This window comes from Dermacentor silvarum, chromosome 11, assembly GCF_013339745.2.
Source record: "Dermacentor silvarum isolate Dsil-2018 chromosome 11, BIME_Dsil_1.4, whole genome shotgun sequence".
Classification (NCBI taxonomy): domain Eukaryota; kingdom Metazoa; phylum Arthropoda; class Arachnida; order Ixodida; family Ixodidae; genus Dermacentor; species Dermacentor silvarum.
The window spans coordinates 93,821,787-93,849,382 of NC_051164.1; the positions used below are offsets into that span (position 1 = coordinate 93,821,787).

Genomic DNA, 27,596 nt, shown 5'->3' on the forward strand with positions numbered 1-27,596 from the left:
TTCGAGTTTCCTCGCAACAGAATTATGTTTCTCGTACATTCAAATTACAGTCCGACGCTATCATGTCTGTAAGTTGTCGTTATGTTTAACTTTACGATTTTTCTGACGCATTTTACTTTGAGAAATTCAATTTTGTTCACTAAAGCCTCTGCGCCACGCGGAGGGCCTGCGTGGTCGGGGTGGTTCGGGATGATTTTTTTTCAGCCACGGATGCCGGTGCGCCGACACCGACGCCGGATTTTCTGCGACACGGGGCCCTTAACGCTGTCGCGTTAATACTACACATGCATCTATACATACAAAAAATTGCAGCCTTTTCATTTCTACACACACACATACGCATGTAGGGGTCGGGGGCGCCCTGGCCCGGGTCCTTGAAGTCTTGGCGCTGCGGTGAACTGGTCAAGTTCACCTGTGGTTACGCGAGGTCATGCTTATCCCGCCTTTTAAATGCGAAGCATTTCTTCGCAAACATTGCTACTTTAACAGTATCTATCTATCTATCTATCTATCTATCTATCTATCTATCTATCTATCTATCTATCTATCTATCTATCTATCTATCTATCTAGCCGCCTACGTCTTTGTGCCCTCATGGTCATTTCGTTAACTTGGTACGTACCAAAATTGGCATACTATGACAAGAGTATATGATGAATACAAATGATATGTCATGACATGAATGTCATGACACGCGTGTCATGTAGGTCATGAAACAGCCGCCGACGTCTTGGTGCCTAAAATGACACGTCAACCGGCTAACACACGGCGCTGCCTCAAATTGCTCCACCGACTAACAGTAGCGCATTATCTTTCTTTTCAATTCTACACCCTCGCCGATAACACTCGTTACCTCACCCACCCGCCTTACCTTCTCTACCCTTTAGAAGAACCTTACCAATATATACTGTGCCCAGGAGGGCATATGTTGCCTTGAAAAAGACAAGTCCACCTGTCGAAACGTTGGCACCTGCTCTCACCTTGTTCTCGTGTTGCTCATCGTCTTGAATTTCCATCTCCCGCATTTCCCGTGTTTTCCCTGGATTTACTAAAGAGTGTTACTTATTTTGCTCGGCACAGGCTCGCCATTGTGGCTGTTCACCGCCAGCGCAACTGGAAAGTTGCACTGACGGTTCGATATATCGAATGTTCAGTTCATCATAAGGGAGGTATTTTGCACGAATACGGGCGTGTAAAAATTTCGCGTGCTCGGTATATACTGTTTTGTTCTATATCTGCCCTACACTGTTTAATATTGCCTGTGGCAGATGGCCCAATTCTAACCCTTGAGCTATATTGGCCATTGCTTATACGAGAAATCAAAATGCTTACATTGAATAATTAACGTTATCACGCTTTATAACTTTTTTAATTATTTACTTTACGGCACATATTTCAGTCAACGAATTGTAGCTAGTGAGATTGCGAGGCATACAGACTTGGAACAAATTCTGGGGATGGCACCGGTTTCGAGATGTGCGCCGTCAAACTAGCGGTAAAAATGCACCGCTGTTAAATATGTGCTCTGAAGCCATTAACTACAAAGTAATTAACGTAATTGTATTAATTATTCATTAAGCCATTTTGATTTCTTGTACAAGTAATGACAACCTCATCGAGTAATTCAGCTTAAGGGTCAGAATTGTGTTATCTGGATTGGACTGGAAAAACTATATTTGGGTCCATTAGGGCGCTGCCACCGACAATTTTCTTTTAACTTGGTTCAGCTAAACAAAACAAAAAAAAGGGGGGGGGGGAGGGAGGGATAGGATAATTCGCCTTTCCGGGTTCGTCATATTAGCGTTCGACTGTACAGTGAAGCGCCCATGAAGTACTTGTGTATACCTTGTCCAGTATCTCGTCCTTCATGTCCTGCATCCACTCCGTCTTGGCGCTGCTCAGGAAGCCGTGCACGATGACGTACAACTTCTGGCCGGCATCAACCAGCGACGCCATCATGTCGAATCCCCTCCAATCCAAGCCCGTCTCGAAGAGGAGCTTGTTGGGATCCGAGGCTTTGTTTGAATGCAGCAGGAACCGGGGCTTCACCTGGCAGTAATAATGAACCGAGTGGGTCCGAGAACTTTTTGACGGCACTAGCTAGGTTTAGCCTAGTTTGGTTTGGTTTCAGTGAAACGAAGACTTTCAAAAAGAATTAATATAAATACAGCATTCAGGATTGGTCGCGCATGCTTGTGCTGCCCGATCTCGGATGCCACGCTTAACCAGGGGACGTATATATTCTGCGACGATCACTTCGGCTATACTATCGCCTTCGTGTGACGTTGTGCTCAACCAGCCAATCAACTCATCCGACTTCGCTCAAGCAGCCAATCAGTGCGCGCCTGACGGCCGAGGCGATACTATATCGCCGAAAGTGATCGTCGCAGAATACGGCCCACGTCACGCATACATATTTTCGGGGTTTTAGAAGTCCGATGTTTTACGTGCCAAAACCACGAAATGATTACGAGGCACGCCGTAGTAACCCTACCTGAGATTCTTCAACATTTACAAAAATTTAAGTACAGGAGCGTTGGTCTTTGCCAACATAGAAATATGGCCGCCGCGGCCGTGATCGAAACCGCGCTTTTGAGCTCGAGGCAATGCGTCAGCGTAGCCTTAGAACCAATTTGTTTTGCCTGCCGTTGCTCTTAGCGGTCTTCTCAATTTTTTTTTTTATGTTTACCATTACTAAGCGTGATGTGTGGTTTATACAACACGTTTTAGCGTCATCAAACTTACTGAACCGAATATGAAACGGAAAGAAAATGCCGGTATAAGCTCGACGACCAAGTTATTCTTTAAAAAAACGGGGGAGGGGTGGAGGAACCTGTGAACGTTTATCTGGAAGAATATTCACGGAATAACGCCGAATTTAAAGACAGAAATAAAAGCCGAAAAAAAAAAGTGTGCCGTATTTTGGGCACCAATACCACTCATGCCCGCAAGCTAAAGAGTATGCTCATTAGGTTGGCAATTCGAATTCTTTCGCCTGTAATCTTCTTTCCTGGTCAGAGCTACTGAAGCTGGAACAGAATATGGTAGCACTCTAGGATCACGCACCTCCTCACACCCGCAGCTACCTTTCCATTAAAAAGGATAAATAAATTTGTTTCTATGCATCTATCTTGGATACATTAACATACCAAAACCATACATTCCATTTCACTGCAGTTCACTGCAGTCTAACGTCTGGCGAAGTCAGCTTGACCGGCGGCATTCGGCGCACTTTGGTGAGGCTAGCGTCGGAATCAAACATGCCCTATCTCACGCCAAAACCTCATGACCAGAGTGCATCGAGCGCGAGTTTGGCTCGGCTTAGCTGGCCGGCACCATTGCAGCGTAGTCCCTCAATATTTTTTCTGGTCACGAAACTCCGCCGTCACTCTATGGGAGAGTTTGATATGTCGCATGGAGCCGCCGCGCTGCGGCGCCACCGCAGCTGAGAGGCCACCTTTCTCCGTGTTAAACCCGGAGAGACTGCAGATGTGGCCAGCGTGGGCTGAATGTTTGGACGCGTACTTTATATTTGTGTGTGCGTGCGTGCGTGTGTGTGCGCGTGCGTGTGTGTGCGCGTGCCTGGCATGTGCATGCGTGTGTGTGTACGTGTGTGTGTGTGTGTGTGTGTACATGCGTGCGTGTGTCTGGCGTGTGCATGCGTGCGTGTGTGGACATGCCTGCATGCGTGCGTGTGTGGACGTGCGTGCGTGTGTCTGGCGTGTGCATGCGTGCGTGTGTGGACATGCCTGCGTGCGTGGACGTGCGTGCATGCGTGCGTGCGTGTGTGCGTGTGCGTGCGTGTGTGCGTGTTAGCGTGTGTGATGCTACATTTGCTGCAAATAAAGCTCGCGATTCCAATACTATTATGCGTCGCAGTTCGCCAAGGAGCTATGGTACTGAGTGCAACGGACCGTCAATCCTCGCCACTCTGCTCGTGCGAGTTAGAGATTAATAAGCGCAGTGCTGAGTCAGTGGGACACATTCATCCGTTTGTGTTTTCTGAGTGTATTTTACAATGAAAAGCGGGTTTGAAAACTTTGTCGCGCATTTAGAATAACACGCACGAAAACTAGCAAAGCTTGCGATGCATGAAAATGACAATACTTTCCTTCAAGCAAGCGTTTCATTCACGGCTACGATCTGTCGATGTACTGGTTCCAAGCTATTAAGGGACTATGATTACAGTTAAGTTTCATTGAAGCGACCGTGCTGAGTTTTGCGCCTTCGCCTAACAAGAAAGCGACGCCTCGGCGCGCACTCATGCGCATGCGCTGCGGCAATAGCTGATCGCTATTGCCGCCGCGCCTATGCGACTTGTGGCTGTGCTGGCACCATTTCTACACATTTGAGCAGCTCAATGACGTGGCTTCAAGCCAGCGCTGCATGATGGAGCGCCAGAAAAGCGAGAACCGCGAATTCCGCACTGTAAAAACGGGATGCCATGGTCTCACCTTGTCCGGGCTCTGGGGCACGAAGTACTTGAGGTTTCCGGACATGTCGAACTGTCCGGGCAGACCCGGAAAGGTCAGTTGCCTCGCCGCTGCGGAGTAAGCGAAGTAAGGCGTCTCCTCGGTACGCTTCACCGAGAGCGCGATGTCGCCGAAGTCTTCTTTGCTCAGCTCGCCGTACATGTACGCTGCGTCGTCCAGCACGACGTTCGATCGTAGTTCGTTGTCGTACGACGCTGCCCTCTGCAGGCTGCTGCGGCCCAGCACTTCCGAGTCGTCACCTTCCGGAGAATTCAATCCTGAAGAGTAGTAGCCACGAGATTATCTTTCTAGGGAGCCTAGACATGGCCTCCGATGTGGGGCGCCGCCTGATCCGATCTCGGAGGTCAAGGTTTAGGAGACGCGCTTGATCGGGAACCAACGGTGTCATGTTTCTTTTTATTTTAAGTATAATGGCATATAGCCAAGACAAACTGAACATATTTGCTGTTATCGACGTTCGATGTAAGAAAGTTCCATTTTCGGGGACTGCCATCGGAGATTAGGTAAACAAAACTACAGGTGATAATACTAGGCTGAACAATGCGTCAATGCCCACATCGGCTCGAACATGGATGACACTATATATGCCCAAAATTACATATCGAAATGGTCAACCGCGCGAAAACATGAAGTATGATAGTGGATAGGTGGAAAAAAGACAAGAAAAAATGCGAGGACACCTAAACATTTCTTATGAGTTGTGAATGCGAGAGAATTAATGTTCAATTGAACGCCGCTGAGCGGTCCTTCGAGTTATGAACTCCTGGCGGGCAATCGAGCGCGCTGAGAAGCTTGGCCCGTTTTGAGTTGACCTTATCGAGGCGCACTCAGAACACAGGCCAGAGCTTGCACGGCTAAGGAATCTGATGATAACACAGGCTTCCGAGAGCGAGGTCGACGTGATGTCGCGGCGATGCCCTGCCCCCTCACTTACTAACTAGCGCGCTATCGATGCAAAAGGCTGTCCCTTTTCGCCCGCTCTGCTCCATCGACGCGCAGCTCGTGACGTGGCGTCGCAGCCAATAAGAATTTACCTGCTGTTTCGCTGCCACAGACGACAGACGCCGGTTTTTCGTTTATTGGGCCATTTCAGGCTTTTGCATCAATAAAACGGGTTCAAAAAAGGGTTATCGTCTGCCTCAATTCGTCCCTGTGGTCCGAACACCGAGTACTGGCTACAAAATGTAAAGCTTTTAATTTCTACCATCGTAGACCATACAGCGATTACAAACAGCAGAGAAAAAATATTCACCGATGATTACGATACTCCCTAATGCGAAATTTTAGGGCAGCTGTATCATCATCATCAGCCTATATTTATGTTCACTGCAGGACGAAGGCCTCTCCCTGCGATCTCCAATTACCCCTGTCTTGCACTAGCTGATTCCAACTTGCGCCTGCAAATTTCATAACTTCATCACCCCACCTAGTTTTCTTCCGTCCTCGACTGCACTTCGCTTCTCTTGCTATCCACTCTGTAACTCTAATGGTCCACCGGTTATCCATCCTACGCATCACATGGTCTGCCCAACTCCATTTTTTTTTTCTCTTAATGTCAACTACAATATCGGCTATCCCCGTTTGCTCTCCGATCCACACCGCTCTCTTCCTGTCTCTTAACGTTAGGCCTAACATTTTTCGTTCCATCGCTTTGTGCGGTCCGCAGCTGCATGCGTGATTTCATTTCGCGTATCAATATTTTGTGTTACGGTTATATGGGCACACGATTTATATTAGGAAGAGAACGCTGTGAGTATCGTAGCTGGTGCGGACAATGTCTCGCGCGCCACATTGCAAACGGAGCGAAGTGGCGCGACTGCCTCGCTAATAGGGAGAACGCGAGAGGCAGCGCGTGGGTGACGCGTGGGCGCGATTCACAGCAGCCGCCGCGGACAGACCTCAGCTCATGCAGCGCTTTGTTTCCATACAGACGACGCGCGCTACTGTGGCGCCATATCGTAGCCATCGCGCGGCACTACGCACGCTTTGGTCCTACCAACGATGACAGCGGCCCTTCGTCGCGGGGAAATTGGGCTACCAGAGTCAGCGGCAACACCCAAGGGAGCCTCACATCGAGCCTTACTCGCAGCCGCTTGCCATCGTCCCTTTGCAAGAGCAGTGATCCCCGTCACACACGCTGGTAACGCGGACTGACCTCAGCAGCTGACACCGCGGACGTCTCACGCCATCTCACGCCAACCTGCCCCTTCCCCGTTGGAAGCACATGAGATTGCCCACACGGCTGGGGATGCCATGGCCGCCGGCAACTCAGCGCATGCGCATGCCGTCTCTCCTCCGTTTTCCGTCTGATGTTTTCACAGTAGCCTCCTCCTCCACGTTCCTCCTCGCGCTCTCTTCTTTCATATTGCGCTGCGTTCCGTATTCGCTTTCATCTTTCGCTGTGCTAGTTCTTTCGTTTACGAGGTACAATGTCGAGTCACGCCGACGCTGAACGCAGAAACGGTCGCCTAAGAGCTGCGCTCTAAATGTACGGTATACAGTCGATAACTCGACGCTGCGTTAGCACTGGTACTTTTCCCATTGGCAAAGTTACGTACCATACATAGCCATCAGTATGGGTATGAAGTTCATGGTGGTATAAGTGGACGGCTGCGTATGGCGCACCAGGTGCCAGGAGTGTTCTCGGTGAAAAGGCCTGCATGTATGTGTAAAAAATAACGTGCATTGAGAATGAAGACAATGTCGCAACACATCCTAGTTTATCTGTCCGCGGTGGATGCCCACTATCTACTTTGGAGGTGTCCTGGGAGCGACTTTCCAATTGCTAGAAAATACAGCGGGGGCGTGGCACTACGGCACACGTGACTTCCGCTTAACACGTGTTGTCATGGCAATCGTGGAGCTCCTAGGCGCTTAGGGACATAATCGCTTAGGGACTTTTGAGGCACAGGTCTGGCGCGGCGGGTGCTAGTTACTGAGCGTGGCTCTCTTTCTCTCCGGGACCGCGCGCAGCGACCTTGCCGAGCGCAGCTCGTACGTGCGTAGGGAGCGAATCGTTTAGGGCGCGTTTAATGTCGGGCGGTGTCTGGGCCACGCTGGCAGCGCTTTATTATTGTAGTGTTTGTTCTAGCGACGGAAATCCTTGCAGTAGTGGCGGTGTGGCATGACGGCTTTTGATCTTGGTGAACAGTGGTGGTGTAAACAAGCGGATTTACAGGGTGCGGGAGAGAAACGATGATATTCCTAAAAAACGCATCACTGTTTTGATGATCCAAATATAATCTCACTATCAGGGAGGGAGCAGTCTACTTGACAGCAGCTGTATTTTTTATTTGGGGTGTTGCTACGCTGCGCTCCGCAACACCCCAGCGATCGCCGCTTCGCGTCGGCGCCCGGCACTGCGGCTTCCGCCGCAGCACCGGGGTTCAAACGCGAGCAGTATCCGCTTGTTTACACCACCACAGTTCACCGAGATCAAAAGCCGTCATGCCACACCCTCACTACTGCAAGGATTTCCGCCACTAGAACAAACGCTACAATAATAAAGCGCGGCCGGCGTGGGCCAGCCACCGCCAGACATTCAACGCGCCCTAAAATATTCGCTCGCACGTAGGATACTGCGCTCGGCAAGGTCGCTGCGCCCGGTCCCGGAGATAAGAGAGCCACGCTCAGCGGAGACCATGCCTCAAAAGTCCCTAAGTGATTATGTCCCTGGGCACCTAGGAGCTCCACGATTGCCATGACAACACGTGTTAAGCGGAGGTCTCCACTGTACCTTCTAGCAATTGTAAAGTCGCGTCCCGGGACAAAGACAATTCGAGAAAGTGTTCTGAAAGGCGCGAAATTAATGAGTGATCAAGCAGAAGACTATGATAGATGGATTATGGACAACGCATTTTATAAGTCGCTGTTGCAGTATCTCTATGAAACGGACCTGCATGCTTATATTTAACCCCATTATGATGTTATGCCGCGTGGCAAACCAAGCGAAAAACAACAAACAAACAAACTGACAAGGTATCGCTGGGTGAGATTGTAATACGACAGCGAATTTCACGACCATGACAAAGAAATAAAAGGAACAAATTGGGTAACAGTGAAAGAAGGCTGAAATAAAGAAGCAAGGGAAAGAACTGTGAAACAGGAAGAAACGAAATAACCAGTAAAAGAAGGGAAGGAATTAATACATGAATGAATGAATGAATGAATGAATGAATGAATGAATGAATGCTGATAGAAGGGAAGGAATTAGGAGTAAGGAAAGAAGGGAAGGAAGAGAAGGAATTAGGAGTAAGAAAAGAAGGGAAGGAAGAGTTAAATAATGAATAGCGAAAAAATGGAGGAACGAATGAAGGTAGACGGAAAGCATTGAGGGAATTAAATGTGAAAGAAGACATAACGGAGCGAGCGAATCCAGGAATAAGGAAGGCAGGAAAGAACTTCGTGTGAGGAAATACTGGATAGTGAAAGAAGCAATGAAGACAAAAATTAAGGGTGAAGAAAAGAAAAAGGAAGGATCAAAGGGCCAAAAAGAAATGGTGGAAAAAGCATGACAGAAAGCAGTGGGAATTAATGATCGAAGAAGAAAGGAAAGAAACAGGGAAAGAAATGATTTAGCCCGCGTAGGACGCGACCACTCGATGTCGAAGAGTATGGCGCGTCTTATGCGCGTGAATGGCACGGTGACACGGCCCGGTGACACGTCCCACTGTCGGTTACAATCACGGATTCCCGCGTTAGTCATTCATGTGACTTCTAACGAGCAGAATTTATTTTCCCTGGAATTTCTCATTTCATTAAGTCGGGAAACTCCGTAATTTAGAGCTCGCTATTTTGTGACAGCCCGCGTTCCTGCAGTGACATGGTCTGAAACTTCTAATAGCGGAGCGGACATTAGAATGTGCGCGATAATCATCACTATTACAAGCAAAATTTTACTTAGACAAATTATTTACTTTAGGGAGATACTGTGTTTTCAGAGTCGTGTGACGTGAGTCCATAGTCAAAGCATGCACCTTTTGCCACGGACTCGGTAGCTTTCACCAGCAGTGTCGAAAAATTATAGAACTCCCCATCTGCAGCGAAACGCACTGCAGTTTCATGACACGTTCCCGCACGGTTGCGAAATGCAGTACGAAAAACTGTTAGCATGAACACCTATGTGCATTTCGCGACACATATTTGGGTTCGTCTTTGCGAAACGTGCTTTACTATAGACAAAGGGTTTCTAGCAAAATATGCTTTGCGCACTCTAGAATTACAACAAGCCTAGCTACTTAACTTCGCAATGTTAATTAGTGAGCGCCTTAAAAAGCTTACAATGTGCGCCGTGCATATATGAAGCTCGTTCTGAAAAAAAATCATAACTTTGTCTCGATTCCCGTCGCGAAGCACGCGGTGCTCCAGCACACTAAACACTATCACACTAAACATAAGCGAAAAAAGACCGAGGTGCCTTTTGAGTGTAATTTTGTTTATTCTTTTTTATTTTATTTTTTACGTGGGTTTTAAGTCCGGAAATTTCCCAGTGGATTATTAAGCACGCCTCATTGCGGAGGGCTACGGTATAATTTTGACCACACCGCCGGGTTCCTTTGGCGTGAATCGAAATTAATGTAAGAACACGACCGCTTCCGCATTTCGTCTCGGCTCGGCAGCAAAACGCTATATAGTCACTGAGCCCCCACGACGTGTACGAAGAGCTTTTTAGGAACGTCAAACGTCCATGTACCTGCATTGCACCTCGACGTATCGTATAGTATGGCACGAAACACTCACCAGCAAAAATAGATGCCAAAAATAAAAAAAAGAGGCCGTAAGGAAAATAAATGGGGCTCTTGGATTGCTGTCTGGCCACCTCAATACGCGCGACAAACTATGCACTTTACGTATATATACACACGAGAAATGGACGCGCTCCGGATACAGCTGCGATGTACACTTTGTCTAGAAGGCTGGCGGAGATGGTAGTCGTCGAGGCAGTTCATAAGCAGCACAACACATGCCGTGTCGTAGCTCTGATCGCAAATTCAAGAGGGTATACCGCCGTAGAATATGAAGTATATAAACACTACAGATACGCTTGAAGAGCGTTTGATGTTCCGACTGCACAGTGAAGTGCTCGGACGCTCTTCCAAAGGGTTGTTGTAAGAAAGTACACGCTGGTCGAGATAGGCGGCGTAGGGGCATTGACTGAACCTGTTTTTCTGTAAGAGTGCCTGTCAATACATGCAGATAAGAAAGAACAGACGCTCGAAATAGAAGAGGCCAAGTGCACGGATGTCTGAGCGTTACGACATAACATGGTGACTGACCAGTTTCGAGCCCATTGTCTTATTTTCTTTAAGGACCCTATAAATTATGATTGCCGTTATAACTGACATACTTTAACTGAAAATTTTGACTGCGAGCTCATTTGTGCATATAAAAAGAAATGTTTGAAGTTCACAAAGAGCCCTTTCAAGAAATATGTAGACTAACAATAGCGTGTCGTTACCATGGCTGCAGGACGTAACCGTTGGCGGTAACAAATCATCCAGTGCCCTCCACTACGGCATCTCTCATGTAGTCCTTGTGTTCCACCCCTGCAGACAACACGTGTGAAAGCATATACTGGGTATTTCTGGGAAGACTACTGCAAATCTTTTATTTAATCATCTGTGGCAGACAATCATCAGTCTATTTTTACGTCCACTGCAGAACGAAGGCCTCTCCCACCGATCACCAATCACCCCTGTCTTGCGCTAGCTCATCCCCCCCCCCCCCCCCCGTCCAACTTGCGCCTGCAAATTCGCTGATTTCATCACACACATCCAACCCCCCCTCCCCCCCCTAATTTACAGCCGTCCACGAGCGCGCTTCCCTTCCGTTGGCAATAATACAGTTCCAATCCTTGAGCGGGATTGCTCAAAGAGGGCAGTATTTGTACGGGATCAAAATACACAACTGACTAATTACTAATATTCACTAATTACATTTTCAACTTATTACGTTATGGCACTGTCACGGAGCGGCATATTTTCGAGAGTTCGATTGGATTTTGACGCCAATTAACAGCCGCCAAAAACGTGGTGCACTCACTATGCGGCGTATAATTTCGATTAGCGACACGCCGAATTACGCGCGTCAAAAGCGTCGTGGCCTCACGGGAAGCATCTCGATTTGAGACGCGACACGCCGATTACGGACCCAGAAGTGTGCGTGTACGTCCGCGTGGTATGCCGGGCTCGACCTTGGCGCTTGACCTTGGGAGAGAGGAGAATCTGCCGGGCTTCATCCATGGTGAAAGAGTCGCGGCCAAGACTTTTGGGAGGAGCCGTGAGTTAATTCGGAGAACTCTGCATACCGGCAGTTTCCCTACATAGGGAACTAGGGAAAGGAGAGGCTATTTAACCGCAGGTTTTGGGCCCTGCTGATTAGTCTAGACGCTGAACCCATGCGCTGCTGAGAAGCCGTCGGGGGGCTAGTGCCGTCCAGTATCGCCTGGGCCGCGTGGCCACGTCGGAACTCCGAGGAACTTGTTGACGTACGAGACGTCAAACCAGCGTCTGCAACGAAGGTAGTTCACCTCAAGTTAGCTCAACCTGCTTGAGGGAAGTATCAGATCTAGACTCCCGGGAAACGCAGCCCAGCAATTCGCATCCACCTCGACAAGATCGGACCGCCAGCATTCTTCGGGAAAGTTTTGTGCACCGACTTCACGGTTTATGGACGTGCTGCAGCTGCCCGGCCATGCGTATGACACCATTCGTTTTCTTTTGAACTTTGATTGCTTTTGAACTTTGTTTTAGTGAAAACGGTTAAGTGTATTCTTGTGTATTTGATCCTCGCACTGTTTCATTTTAATATCTACTGTTCATTGCTCGTATTTATTTGTCTTCATCATTGTGTTATATTAAGTTCAGGTGTGTTAGTCTGTCTTGTGTTTTCTTTATTATTGTATTTTATTAATCTGTGTGTATTTGTCAGCCGATAAATATCTTGTTTTTTTTTGTTTTTGTTTTTTTAATCCCGACTCTGACTCTTTTCACTGTGCTCGCTTGCGTACGGAACGACCAACCGGCTTGTCTACCCCGTCGATCGACTTCGCGCCGACGACAAATCGGGGACAGCTGTGACAGGCACCTATTTCAATTCACAAAATGCAGCTGATCAGCGAATTGCAGCCCTCCCCCCGCCTTAGTCCCGGTGCTTGCCGTCACATGCTAAAACCTGCAATCTGATCAAAACGTCGCGGAAAACTGCGAAAAGGTGTCATCCTGCAGCAAGATAACGCTCGGTCACATTCTGTCAAACGGACGGCCGAAACAATAAAGCAGTTGGGAGTCGAATTGCTGGAACACTCGCCATACAGTCCAGACCTGGCTCCAAGCGATTTTCATATTGTGACACTCTGGGTTTACGCCTCAACAGGATGTGGGGCATCCAAGAGGGGTGAAGGAAGACGACGACGTGCGGCTAGCTAGCTGAATCTAAAGGCAAGCAAGCAAGCAAGCAACAATCTCGATCGGCCCTCAGCTGATCAAGGCCGTCGCGACTCACTCTACTTCGCTTATCAATAAACGCCTTTTGTTGGCGTAACAGAGTGGTGGAGTGTGCTGGGTACGACACAACGTACCACGGAGCCGCAACATCTAGAACTTCGCCGGAGCCGCCGTCTTACCAGTCTCTCGCCAACGACGTTCATCATGTCTCAGGACGGAAATGCACAAACGCCAGCGCCACGTGTACCAGCTCAAAGGTCAACGCCAGTTGGACCTTTGCACCACTACATGGAACCACGCTCGTTCTCGGGAAAAGCGGGTGTTGTATAGGAAAGAAGATGAGGATGGTTGCGGGGGTCATGAAATAAAGATGATGATGTTCAGGCATCAGATGCATCGTTCCTCTGTGTTCTAAATACAACATATTGGGGACGAGATTTCAAACTATGCAAGAGCAAGGGTCCTGGTGATTTCTGCTGCATCACCACAATGAGCATTCCGGAATTGCAACCGCCACCGCCTTTCCTGCCTTCGCCTGGTCATCCGGCTGTCCCATGGGACCAGTGGAAGCAGGCCTTTCAGACGTACATGGTGTCTTCTTGGCTTCAGAGCTTCCAGCCGAACGCCGAAAAGTTATCGTGCTCACATGTCTTGGTATGGAGGGGCAGCGGATCTTCTCTACACTGAAGCCAGCGGACTTGCAGTCTGGCTCTGCTCTTGCTACTAGTCCTTCGAGCACAGGTGACACCGGGTCGACGAATGACGCGTATGACTCTGCAATCGCCCTGCTTTCGGATCATTTCAAGCGTTCAGTCAACGTCAGCGTGACTGGACAATGGTAATTTTGGACAACTGTAATTTTGGAAGCCTCGCTGATGAGATGCTACGTGATCAGTTTGTCTCGAAAACGACGAATCATCATTTACGTGAGCGGTTACTTTTTGAGGGCTCATCACTGACGCTCTCACGAGCTATAACAATTGCTAATCAGTACGAAGAAGCCGTGAGTCATGCTAAGGAATTTTGCGACGATGCTTCAGTTCGTCACGTTAAAACAGCGCAAAGCTCTTCTCGGTCTTCTGAACAACCAAATGAACGCACAACTTGTAATAAGTGCAAAGCCAAAGCACCTGAGCATCCCATACAAGGTACCACGAACCTTCGAGCTTGCTATCGTTGTGGAGTGACTGATCATATTGCAAACAGTCCTGCATGTAAGGCCCGCAAGCGCAGATGTCGTCGCTGCGAGAAGATTGGCCACTTAGATTTTATGTGTAGGTCGTCTGGATATTCAGCCAAAGTTCGACAAGTTGATGACGACGACGACGCTAGCTCCCAGAGTAGCGGAAAAACAGTTTGTGTTGTCAATGGAAACAAGCATGGCATTTACTCCTCCGTCGCTGTGGAAGGTCGCCCTATCTCGTTTCTAGTTGATACGGGATCTTCTGTCACTATTCTGGCTGAAGAACTCTATCATCAGTTTTTTGCAAGCACTTACCCTTTGAAACCTACCTCAGTGCAGCTTTTCGACTACTCCAAGTCAAAGATAAGAGTTCGAGGATGTTTTGTCGCTTCAGCTGCGTTCCAAGACAGAACTGCTTGTATTCTTCTGTATGTTGTATCTGAAGGCACCACTGTACTGGGCTTAGACGCCATTGCGGCACTACAGATGAATATTGAAAGTAACTCGCTTCAGTGTCTTGCATTGGCCTCCAGCACTCCTACATTGCCAGCTGAGCTACGTTTAGAGTATGAACACCTCTTTGACAAACAGCTCGGACTTGCCAAAGGATTCAAACACAAAGTTAAGGTTCGTGATTCCGTTCCACCCGTTGCCAGCAAGCTCCGACGGCTGCCGTTTACCCTTCGTGAACAAGTGTCGGCTGAACTGCAGAAACTTGAAGCCCAAGACATAATCGAGAGCGTTGACGCCTCTCAGTGGGTTTCTCCTATAGTGGTTGTTCGCAAGAAGGATGGTTCAATACGAATGTGTGTTGATCTGCGAGAGCCCAATAAAGCTATAATTGTTGACAGCTTTCCACTACCACAGACAGACGAGCTGCTGCACAGCTTAGCTGGTGCCAATTAAGCGATTCTCGAAGCTGGATTTGGCGTCTGCCTACCATCAACTAGAGCTCGATCCTAAGAGTCGTGATCTGACTACCTTCATCACGCACGACGGGCTTTTTCGTTTTAAGAGAGTATGTTTCGGCTTGGCTTCAGCCCCGTCAGCATTTCAAAAGATGATGCATCTCATACTGAAAGGGTGCAAAGGTGTACTTTTCTACACCGACGACATTATCGTATATGGTCGTTTTCGAGAAGACCATCTTTCAAATCTTCGCATCGTTTTGCAACAACTTTCTAAAGTGGGCCTGAAACTCAACTAGAAGTACGTTTTCGACGTCATGTAACTAACGTTTCTGGGACATGTTGTGAACGGCAAAGGACTCTTTCCACTAGCGTCATCTATCCAAGCGATGAAAGAAGCTCCGGCGCCTTCAAACATCAATGAACTTCGTTCCCTGCTTGGTCTGGCGGGATCTTATTCCAAGTTCGTTCCCCATTTTCGGATGTTGTGGAACCTTTACGGGCATTGCTTCGAGGCAACGAGCCATTTGCTTGGACGCCAGCTGCCGAAGAGAGTTTCGTCCGTTTGAAATCACTGCTGACAACTTGCAAGGTTCTACATTTCTTTGACCCGAACCTACCCGCCATCGTCACGACCGATGCCTCCGGGTATGGACTGGGCGCTGTGCTGCAACAAGATAACAAGGGAATACTACAGACGGTTGCCTTTGCCTCCCGTACCTTGAGCCCACAAGAGAGGAAGTACTCTGCAGGCGAACGTGAAGCCTTAGCATGTGTTTGGGCCTGTGAACATTGGCACGTGTACCTTTGGGGTCGCCCCTTTATCTTGCGAACCGACCACGGTGCTCTTGTCACCTTGCTGTCAACCAAAGGTGTTGGACATCGGCCATTGCGAATTTCACGTTGGTCAGCGCGACTTCTTTGTTACAACTACACCGTAGAGTACCGTAAGGGAAGCGATAATGTGGTGGCTGATGCGCTCTCTCGACTGCCTTTGCAAGGAGAAACCAATGATCGAGGTTGCCGAAGATGAGTTTGTTTGCCTTCTTTCTCCGATGTTAACCATTGCAGAATTACAAGCGAAGAGTGCATCTGACAGTACAATCGCAAAAGTCATGGACTTTGTTTTGTCCTCTTGACCTGATACGAAATCTCTGGAAGCGGAGCTAATGCCATATTTTCATGTACGTGCAGAACTATCCATTGTACACGACTTGCTTTACCGTGGTGACAGGATCGTAATTCCAAGTATCTTTACTCGTCGTTTGATGGTAGTCGCACACGAATCACATCCGGGCATCAGTCGTACGAAAAGCCGTTTGCGAGAGTTGTACTGGTGGCCTCGAATGGATAACCACGTAGAACAATTGGTTAAAAAACATGTGTTGTTTGCCAGTCATGTGACAAATCAGCACGGCCAACCGTAGCACGTATGCAGCCAGTAGCTTTCCCTGACAACCCTTGGGAGAAGATTGCCATTGATATTATTTGCCATATATTTGCCATTGATATTTGAGCAAGCTCCCATCAAATGCCGTTATGCAGTGACCCTTATATATTATCACAGCAAATGGCCAGACTTTTTTTTTTTTCAAGACAAGTTTCTACGGCGACGGTCAAGAACGTTCTGCTACAAGTGTTTTCTTGTGAAGGCTACCCGAGTGAAATAGTTTCCGACCACGGACCGCAGTTCAGCTCGGCTGAATTTGAAGAATTCCTTCAGGAACGTGGCATACGCCATTGCTTTTCTTCTGTTTACCACCCGCAAGCAAACGGGCTTGTAGAAAGGTTCAGCAGAGTCCTCAAATCTGTTGTCCAGATGGCAGTATACGAGCGCCGTGATATCCGTGTCGCCGTGACAGACTATTTGGGGTTCTACCGCTGCACACCTCATGCCACAACGGGAGTTGCACCCGCCGTTTTGCTGCACGGACGACTGCCACAAACACGCTTAAGCATTGTTGGATTACCGGAGTCTTCATTTCACGAAAATCCAGCACAGGCGCAGGCGAAATTTTACAGAGACTGCCGTCGCGGAGCCCGGACAAGACACTTTGCCGTCGGCGACTACGTCCGTGTGAGAAAGTCGTCAGTTCACGGGAAAATATCTTCGCGCTTTTCGAAAACGAAGCAGATTATTGAGCAACGAGGACCAGCTTCATTTCTTTTGGATGACGGTCGAGTGTGGAACGCCTCCAAATTTCAAGCGATACACCCAGAAGTTCACAGGCAATCGACCTGGTATTCTAGAATGGACTCTACCACTACCTGACGAGTCTCTTCAAGGTAGTGCATTTCCTGCGAGTGAACAACATGCTGACTGTCCATCTACGTCACGGCAAGAAATAGCAGCACAAGCCAGCAGTGAATCAAGTACTCAGCCGTCTTCACTGCTGGACAAAATGACCGGCCAGCCCCCACGGAAGAGCGCACGAGTTAAAAAAACTGCGTTCCGGGGAAATGTTGTATAGGAAAGAAGATGAGGATGGTTGTGGAGGGGCATGAAATAAAGAAGATGTTCAGGCATCGGATGCATCGTTCCTCCGTGTTCTAAATACAACAGCGGGCGAAGATGTCAACGAGTGGCACGGGTGAGCCGCTACAACCGTTGGGACTCAGTCACTCAGCTTGAATATGTCGTGCTGTTTCTGAGTGATACAGCGCTGATGTGGTTTGAAAATCACGAAGACTCCCTGGCAACGTGGGAGCCAGTGGCACACCGACGGGGGGGGGGGGGGGATTCGGGGGTTGTAACCCCCCCCCCCCTGAGGCCGACTTAAGCCCCCCTTTTGTTTAACCCCTTTTCTTTCCTTACGCATTTGAGTGCTGCAACTAAGATGTAAGACGCGTAATCATCTGCACACTCGCAAAAAGCGCATTTTTTGACAAAAATTTCCCGTGAAAAAAATCGAAATTAGTGCTGTTTAGATGGTATTGGCAAACTGTCAACCCCCCCCCCCCCCCCCCTGGCAGAGATCCTGGGTGCGCTACTGGTGGGAGCGCTTCGTGGAAGAAATTAAGAAGTGTTTTGAAGACTCCTACGCCAAACAGAAACGCGCGGAGCGAACCCTAGCTCAAAGAGCTCAGACTCCTGGAGAAACGTGCAATACGTACATGAGCACGAGGTCGCGGGATCGAATCCCGGCCTCGGCTGCCACATTTTGATGGAGGCGAAATGCAAAAACGCCTGTGTGCTTGCGTTGTAGCGCACGTTAAAGAACCCCAGGTGGTCAAAATTAATCCGGAGCCCTCCACTACGGCGTGCCTCCTAATCAGAACTGGTTTTGGCACGTAAAACTTCAGAAAGAAGAAGAACATCAAAGAGATCCTGAAGCTATGCAAAATAGTGAATTCACAGATGTCGGAGGAAGACCGAATCGGACATCTCCTTAAAGGAATTGCAGAAGATGTCTACAATTTCCTTATAGGCAGGGAACACGTTGATTCCGTCTCGGATGTCGTACGTCACTGCTGTACGTTTGAGACGTTGAAGACTCGTCGCACTGCGCCAAAATTTGGACTGCCCACGAAGCAAAAGTCGGCTACAAGCGTTCTTGACTCGGCTTGACCCAGCTAGTGCTAAGTCAAGCTCTAAATTAGACGTCTTGTGTACAGATTATATTAAATGCCTTGAAGACGTCTGCTGTAAGACCCGCCAGAGACGTACTTGATGTGTACACATTATTAAACTCGACCGGTCTCGCTCGAAGTTATACAAGCAAAATATGCGGGTTATTTCATTTTGCGATATACTTGCTTCGACATCGACATCAGTGGAACATGATCACATATCTTTGTCATTGTCATATATCAGCGCTCTGCAAAATGCAATATACAATCTCATATACAAGGTTAAAATACGAGATCATTTTGCTTTAACAGCTGTGAGCAGACGATGACAAGACGTGTGTACTAAGCTTTCGCTAGCGTGTGCTGATATTCGCCAATTTAAATCTGTCGTGTAAACGCACATTGTTTCGGCTGCACCATGGTTTTGTACGCTAATTGGCATTACAGTTAAAGTTTCAAAATTTCTCCTTAAAATGTGCAATTATTGTGCAATACGTATATTTACCTATTTTTAAAATTTACAGGGTTATCTCGCATGGCGTGATAATTACTGATATGCAGATGCAACGGTCGATGCGCTACTGTGGCTTGGCCAGTTCCATGTTTTGGCCGCGCCATAGTTTTGTACGTTAATTAGCATTACAGTTTAAGCCGCAATATTTCGCTTAAAATGCGCAATTATTGTGCAATACGTAAATTTTAATATTTAAAAATAAATTTACTGGCTAATTTTGCATTGCGTGATAACCATGTGCACTGATAGCAGATGCAACGGTCGGTGCGCTACTGAGGCTTGGCCACTTCCAACGCTAGCTTTCGCGCGCTATCTGTACCATACTTTGTCTAACGGGTCGCTTTTGCGCGCGTGTCCGTGTATGCACCTCCGAGATTGAAACTTTGTTGCATGCTGTGCGTCCATCCATCAGCGTTGGAGCGCAGCTTCAGTTGGGTAAGTGTTTAAAATATACCTCTATTGAAAGTTTTTGCAAGATTTCAAAACCATAACAATCTTGGTTAAGAGGAAGCTTGAGCTCGGGTCCAACTCCGATGCGGCCTATTCAAATACATGTAAAACGCAAGACCGCTTTTCTGAGATAACCTATAGATATATGGACCGATTTTAATAAAATTTGTTGCATTTGAGAGAGAAAGTTAAATTATAGTGACTGTTGGACGCGGAATTTCGATTTAGGAGCGGAATGTTTTAACAAAGAATTTGCAAAAATTCGAAAGTAAAAAAGAAAAAGAAAAAATAGAAGTGCGAAGTTTACAAATTAATAGCTCTGCATCAAGAACAGCTATCGTGGTTCTGTAAACGGCATCCGTTAGATCATTCAAAGCGGACAAATTTGAAATGCCAATTGCTATCTTACGTGAATTCAACACGTTGTGTAAAGGGTTCTGCAAAAGCTGCATTTCCATATTAACTTTTTTTTAGATTCATGTAATATACCAATTTTGTCCGCTTTAAATGTACTATGAGATGCAGTGCACAGAATTGTGATATCATCTTGCATTGCTGAGTTACAGAGTTGTAAACTTGATATAGTTTCGTTTTATGGAAGTTTGCAATTTTTTCCAATATTTAATAAAAAAATTGACCACCTAAATAAAAACTTCGCAACCAATAGTCACCAGATTTTAAGTTTTTCTTTTAAATGCAACAAAGCTCGTCAAATTTGGTGCAGTGGTTGTCGAGAAAAACGAATTCTACTTTTACATGTATTTAGATGGGAGCCCCAGAGCTAAAGCTTCCTCACGGCCTCCCGCATATGTGCGGATGTGTAAAAAACGCGGACATATGTGTACAAATTTTGGTTTACACTGGGTTCGCGACCCAACGTAAACCGGAATTTGCGCACCTGTGTGCGTTACGTGCGGTCTTTCGCACGTCCGCGCCTGTGCGAACGGCAAGTTTTGTGATGGTGGATTGATTATTTGTGCATGTCGGTAGTTTCAGGTTTTCTGCCAGGGAAAGGGGGGGGGGGGGGGGGGCAAGCAAGCACTTTGCATAATATGCAATTTCCTTGCTTTAGCCAGAGGAATCCAACAGCAAATAAAATGCCTAATAATGATAATAATATAATGATGACACCAAGGATGATGGCGATGTTTATTTCTTCAGCGTTTTACTTAAAGTAATTTAACAGTGAATGAGCAAATACAACACAGTGATAGAATGTTTGTGTTAATCAGGAAAATTGGGCCTTTAGCCACCTCCTGAACTGTAATGACAATGTGAACAAAGCACTGAAGGTACACGTTGGACTGGTGGGGCTGGACGCGTAGGGGGTGGGCGTTAAAACAGCCGACCCCCCCCCCCCCCCCCCCCCCGCGTCGGTGCGCCACTGGCTGAGTTACTGCGTTGTTTCGCATGGTCGAAGACTGCTAGACAATTAAGCTGGTGCTGTGATTATATAAACACGAACTATACCATTCACTGTCATTATTTTGCCATGTATCAGCCCGGTCATGTTAGCCGACGGTCTAGGAACTGCTTGTCAATGTATATCCACGTCTATCTGACCCATTACATGGACACTTATATGCTACTTTGTAAAGCAAAAATAAAAAGCAAACCGGCATGAAAATAAAACGAGATTACGGTGTGAATTATTACCGTTGCAGGAAATACTCTTTGATATCGTATTTTTTCTTGAAGGACACCTGGCTTTGGAACTAGCCTGGAGCGTCACAGGAACTTGGCCTAGTGATCGTACATGTTCGACATTTGAAAAATGAGTGGTCGGCAAAAAAAGGATTTTCATGAAATTTCACGCTGACAGAAACGGCGGCGTGTGAGAGAACTAGCTGATAAGGAGCAGCTTGAGGTTGTGAGCCTTCAGTTTGCTGGAGAGACAGATCAGCAAACGTGCAGTTGGGAGACATCGAGCTTCATGTCTGTTAATCCACAGCCAGGATGCTCGAAGTGGCCTACTTCAGAAGAAAGTCGTATTAGCTCACTGAATGTATTGCATCCAGGTCATGTCTTGCCAGTCTGCACGATATGTTGCAACAGTGGTGCTGACTGTTCATCGCCCAGCATGGTGCATGTCTCTTCATCATCCGAAACATTTCGTGATGAAGCTGGTTATAGTGATCCAGTTTGTGTAGGTAACCAGCACAATGATGACAGTGGTGAAAATATCAGCACGGTGCATGTCCCTTCACCATTTGTAACATGTGATGATGAATCTGGTTGTAGTGATTTAATTCGTGTAGATAACCAACAAAATGACAGTGGTGAAAACATCAAACATTTCTTGGCTCGTTGGGCGTGTCAAAACAATGTGACACATAAAGCTTTGAGCCAGCTTTTGAACAAGTTGAAGACAAATAATTGCTGCAGTTTTGTAGATATGCCTTCTGATGCAAGAACACTATTGTCTACACCCAGAACTCTTGACATTGTGACTGTACCTCCTGGAAAATATGTGCATATAGGAATAAGCACCTGTCTGAACAATCTGCTTTTGTCTGCCCATGATATTTCAGCTGTTCCATCGTGTGTTAAGCTTATGTTTTTTGTTGATGGTCTGCCTTAGACAAAGAGCTCCACAAGCGGCCTATTTTAGCCAAAGCAGAAAACATCCCAAATAGTGGCGTGTTTGTTATAGGCTGCTACCACAGCAACACTAAGCCAGATTGTGCAGATGTATTTCTTTCGCCTTTTGTCAATGAATTGTGTGATCTTTTGCAGGATGGGTTGCGTGTAAAGGGCAACATGTTTAGTTTAGAGGTCAATGCATTTATTTGCGATGCTCCCGCACGTGCCTTCATGCTCGGTGTAAAAACCCACTCTGGATACTTCAGCTGCACTAAGTGTACAGAAAAGGGAGAGTTCATTGAATGTAGGGTTATGTACAATGGTATAGATGCTCCACTTCGCACAGATGATGATTTCTCATGTCGCACGCATCCAGACCACTACGTGAATAGCACTGTCCTTGAGCAGCTTCCAATCGGACTCGTTTCTAAATTTCCACTAGATTACATGCACCTGATATGCATTGGAGTAATGAAAAAGATGCTACTTCTCTGGACAAAGGGTGATGTGCCCTATCGACTACCTTCTTCAGGTCTTAACTTAATTTCAAAGTCTCTTCTTGATCTGAAAAGCCATTGGTGTTCAGAGTTTGTTCGCCCACTACGAGCTTTGAAATACATTGATCGGTGGAAGGCAACTGAATTGCGTGGTTTCCTTCTTTATGCGGGTCCTATTGTTTTGAAGGCTGTCTTGCCTCGCAAGAATTATGAGCACTTCCTCATTTTACACACTGCGATCCGTATCCTTGCACCACCTTCTCTTTGCATGTCCTTGAATGGGTATGCTCAACAGTTACTTCGCTATTTTGTCAATCATTTCGGCAGGCTCTATGGTCATCATCAAATGAGCTATAATGTTCACGGTTTAATCCATCTCCCAAATGATGTGTTAATGTATGGCTGCTTGGATAACTTCAGTGCCTTTGCTGGAGAAAGCTTCCTGCAGAGATTGAAAAGACTGGTCCGAAGTGGAAAGAGACCGCTGGAAGAAGTGTGTAGACGAATTTGTGAGCTGATGGCCCAGGGAGAACTGTGCAACCTAAAGGGAGTTCAGCACACAAGAGCTGTTGTGCTAAAGCAGCCTCATGCAGACGGTCCTCTTCTACCGTTTTGCAAGGGTCCTGAGCATAGTGTTGCAGTTTTTCCAATCTTCACGCTCAGTAGCACCGTGGCTGACAACTGTTGCATGCTGTCCGACTCTAGTGCTTGTTGCAAACTTTGTATTTGACGAAGGTGGAAATGAAGTTTTGATAGGTAGAAAGTTTGAAACATTGGATAACCTTTTTGATAAACCTATGAAGTCATCAGAATTGGGTGTTGTGGTAGCTTATCGGCTTTCAAAGCTCACAGCATGGTCATTACGTGAAATACAATCCAAATGCGTACTGTTTCCACATGGCAAAGTTCCAAATGCACACATTGTGTTGTGTTTGGTTCATTCAGGCACTACCCATTAGTAATAGCATCAAATGCTTTTGAACTGCCTGCCTTACAATGACTTACTTTAGTTGTAAATGATTTGTAAAGCTTCAATGAAATGAAAATAACTGAAAGCCTTGTTGAATTTCTTAGCAGTAAATTTTTTTGCTGCATGTCAAGATTCTTTCTTAGGGCTCTTGCACTTGGTTTATTGAAGCAAGTCTGTGCCCAGAAGCTTCTGGTAACTGCCCCTGTTCGCTCTATAGTGCTGAACAGTGCTTTCATGTTGAATTATCAAAGAAAAGCCTGCAAACTATTTATCGTTACATTTTGTGTTTTTTTCATCGCTTGTTTCACTTTCACTTGTACTATGTTAATGAGCATCATGCATGGTGCTTGTAGGGTTTCAATGGCTGTTATAACATAGGTACATCTTCCAAAATAGTGCTTTGATTAGCATATGTATTGCATGGGACAAAATTTCCTCAATTTATGTTTAACGCTATTGATGTACATGTGCACATTTATTGTCTTATTAGTTAATAAAATGTGCTACGGACAAAGGTTCTGCAATATGGGAGTACGATTCTTGATTTTTTTTACAATTGTGTTTTACAAAACACATATTTTAAATTGTATCTTATATTTTACACAGTGTGCATATTTAATTTGCACTATATTACAGTTGCAAACTTGGCGGGCCTCATTTTCTTATGTTTGTTGTACTGCTCCTGGAAATTATTTACAGAAACATAGCATCAGGGCATAATAATTCGTTACAAATGTTTGCAGTAGTCCGCTTTGAAGTGGACAACACGGTCGCTGTTGTGCCAACTGGATGGATGGATGGTGATCATTGTATGTGGCCAGGCCATTTACATCCTAAAAACATTTTGCGAGCTGCAATGTGTGCAGACCCTCCAAATGGATCTTTCACTCGTTACAAAATAGTTCTCCTTAGGCTGGAATGTAAGTATTACCTTCTTTTTATGAATGTATGAATTATTGGCAGTGCGTGTGAATTATTGGAATCACACACCATAACTAAAAGTAGTTGAGCGAGAAAACAAGTTCCTTGTATAAATTCAATTGAGAAGTCTGCAACACAGGGATATTCAAATAAATGTACTCTAATATGACCCACAACACATGAGGAAAAGTGCTCTCCCAGGTTGGATAGTAGCACTAATTGCGCTGTCTTACGAACTTTGGAGAGCGTGCAGCTGCTCTTGTTTCGAACATCACCCTTCATGCCTGCTTTTGCCCTCTCTTCCAGTTTAGTGCGCAAAATTATAAAGACAGATGGTGGCCACTTTGCACGCAAACAATGTCTCACTCGTGCTTCTGAAAAGGATAGCTGCCCTCAACTCGAAAGCTTGTGCTTTGTTTATTCCTTATCTTTTTCTCATGACAAAGAAAGGGTTATGTACGAAACAAGAACAGCTGCACACTCACCCTTTAAGCTGGGAACACGGTGCTAGTGGAACCAATGTACAACTTAGAAGAGTGCTTTGCCACCCACTTGTGCGATGCAGGTTATACTGAATGCAATAGTACGCTTGCCATCTCGAGCGACTAATGTTTTTGCTACAAGGAATGTACTCAGAAGTCTGCTGCTCCTCATTCTGACTTTCTTGCGAACTATTTTGCAGCCTCGTATGAAAAGGCACGTAGTTGGCTGCCACAGGCAGAGGACACTGACAACGTTCGTTCGTCTGGCGATGAAGGTAACACTGCAGCACCATGCATTTTCATAATCCTCTTAAATTGAAAAATGCTACCTGCTGAGGTGAATGACAAGCAATCAATTTGTTTCCCACAAGCTCCTAATGAAGTTTATAAGATTACACTTGTTAAAAATTACTGCAAGGTAACTTAATGTGCTTTGACATGGGCAAATGTAGTCAAGTTGTTTGTCTCAGCAATGCAGGAGTATGCATTTGTAATAGGTTGTTAGTACCAGGCCCGTAGCCAGGGGGGGGGGGGGGGGGCGAAGTTGTGACCTTTACCGACAATAATTGCTGAAAAATAGGTGCTTTCCTCCAATAGTCAAGGCCTTCAGCAAGTGCCCCCTCTCCCCCCCCCCCTCCCCCCAGGAAAAAAAAATTCCTGGCTACAAGCCTGGTTAATGTTTACAGCCATTTCAAGGCTAATAAAAAACCTGCAATGCTAAGTACTTATGCTTGGGGAAGTAGATCTGTAGATATGAAACAAGAGAGCTTAGTAAAAATAAAGTGATCAAATTTACGCACTCTGGTTAAAACCCAAACATGAGTTCTTGCCCAATATACATACTCGGCACACCACTCAAGAAGTTGTCGGATAGTTCTTCACGTAGGTGCACAGTCGCCAATCGTTCTGTGGTTCCAAGCTGTCCGGACATCTGCAGTTGCCAGTGAAACATGCAATATCCCAGGATGAGTCGATATGGACATCTTTTTGTGGAAGCAGCTTAGTAAAAGCAATTTATTATAACTGTAGTTACATGTTCACCTGAGCAGCCGCTCCAAGACAATTGTGGTGCCAACAACACGTCTTCATTCCCGAGCAGTACTACACTCCACGGCTGTATTCCTCGTGCAATTTGGACCGTGCGACGGCCAGACTGGAACCGTCGCGGCAAGGGTATACTCTAAGCAGAATATGCTAATATCCAAAACACGAGCACCTTAGCAAAAAGAAATTCATGCAACTGAAGTTGTTCACCTGAGATGCAGCAGAAGAACGTCTGTGGCAGCAGCGTTGCTCCGTCATCGGAGTAGTCAAACTCCACGACTGGACCATCTGATGACAACGTTGGGACAGTTCATATGATTCCAAACTCAGGGAGGCAGATCTGTAGATACCAAACAAGAGAGCTTAGTAAAAATAAAGTGATCAAATTTATGCACTCCTGATAAAACTCAAACATGAGTTCTTGCCCAGCATACATACATACTCGGCACTCCACTGAAGAAGTTTTCGAATAGTTCTTCACGTAGGTGCACAATCGCCAATTGTTCTCTGGTTCCAAGTGGTCCGGACATCTGCAGTTACCAGTGAAACATGCAATATCCCAGGATGAGTCGATTTGGAAACTTCAGTAACCAAAGAACTTTTTAAAAAACAAACATGGTGATTGATGTATTCACCTGCTAAGTGCTAGCCAAGGAAAATGGCGGTGGCAGGAGTGACTGACGACCGAAGCACAGCCAAGGACCATGACTGGTTATATCCGAGAATCGCAGAGCACCGTCATGCCCTTAGTGGAACTGCACTTGGAATAAGGCCAGGCCAACCAATCTGCAAAAATTAAAGGCTAGAAAAACTTGTTAATAAAGTGAGCAGAAAAGTCGTATCGCTTTCATACATGGCAGCCGAGTAAACAGTCAATGCGCCGAAAGCTTCGTTGTGAGCGACCGTTATAACATTTGTCTGAAAGCGGTCAGCCACAGTACCGTTGCTGCGACGGAATGCACGATGTGCCGCAGTCCGTAGGCAACGTCCTTTCTTTGGTGTAGCTCGATGTGGTTGGCGAGAATTCCGAATGCCATTGAAACTAGGATCAATTCATCGTTCAAGAGCACTTTTCACGCACGGGCATTCCTTGACACGATAAAGGGACTTCGTTGCAAGTGCATTCGGAATAGGCCAATGTCCGTAACGCAAACATAAGGCGCAAAGCCTATCTGCTAGTTCTGCCGGACGACCGCTAAGCCTCTAACTAATACGCAACGTAGCACCTCATGTTTCCGTCACTGACACGACCCGCTGTGGTGATGGTCCAAGGAACCTTAGGCCGAATTGTGAAGTACTGTGCACTGCTGATAACTGTGGAATAGAGTGTTTACCTAATTTTAGTTATTGCCAATATAATGCTCAAGCTCCCATCAATTATGTTTATTTGGACAAACGGTCCCTTGGACACATTTCACCCTCACCGCGAGGCTGTTAGCCTCGCTCACTCACTCTGCGATTCGATGAGCTGCTTTGAAGCTGGTAGCTAGAAGGCAGATCTTTTCTCCACGGTGCGCAATCAAAATCCAGGTTCAAG

General features: G+C 46.5%; 2 protein-coding genes across 2 annotated transcripts in view; one reads left to right on the top strand and one right to left on the bottom strand.

The window, feature by feature from the left end:
- Window positions 1-1,797: 1,797 nt before the first annotated feature.
- Window positions 1,798-25,946, bottom strand: LOC125941337 (uncharacterized). Its single transcript, XM_049658376.1, has 4 exons — window positions 25,859-25,946; window positions 7,052-7,149; window positions 4,455-4,750; window positions 1,798-2,049 (listed from the first exon to the last, which is right to left on the bottom strand). The coding sequence occupies exons 2-4, from the start codon at window positions 7,083-7,085 to the stop codon at window positions 1,798-1,800; spliced, it is 582 nt and encodes a 193-aa protein (XP_049514333.1). The 5' UTR covers window positions 7,086-7,149; window positions 25,859-25,946.
- The window catches only part of LOC119433311 (alpha-crystallin B chain-like), a 407,637-nt gene continuing 391,775 nt past the window's right edge, over window positions 11,735-27,596 (top strand). The window contains 1 exon segment of the mRNA XM_049658182.1: window positions 11,735-11,743. The gene's annotated coding sequence lies outside the window, so the exon portion shown is untranslated.

What these genes read in the sequence shown, in the direction of transcription:
- LOC125941337 (XM_049658376.1), bottom strand. Translation starts at nt 7,085, where the DNA reads ATGAACTTCATACCCATACTGATGGCTATGTATG. An exon ending in CATACTGATGGCTATGTATG is followed by an intron (nt 4,751 to 7,051) that starts GTACGTAACTTT and finishes ACTACTCTTCAG; the next exon opens with GATTGAATTCTCCGGAAGGT. An exon ending in TGCCCCAGAGCCCGGACAAG is followed by an intron (nt 2,050 to 4,454) that starts GTGAGACCATGG and finishes TATTACTGCCAG; the next exon opens with GTGAAGCCCCGGTTCCTGCT.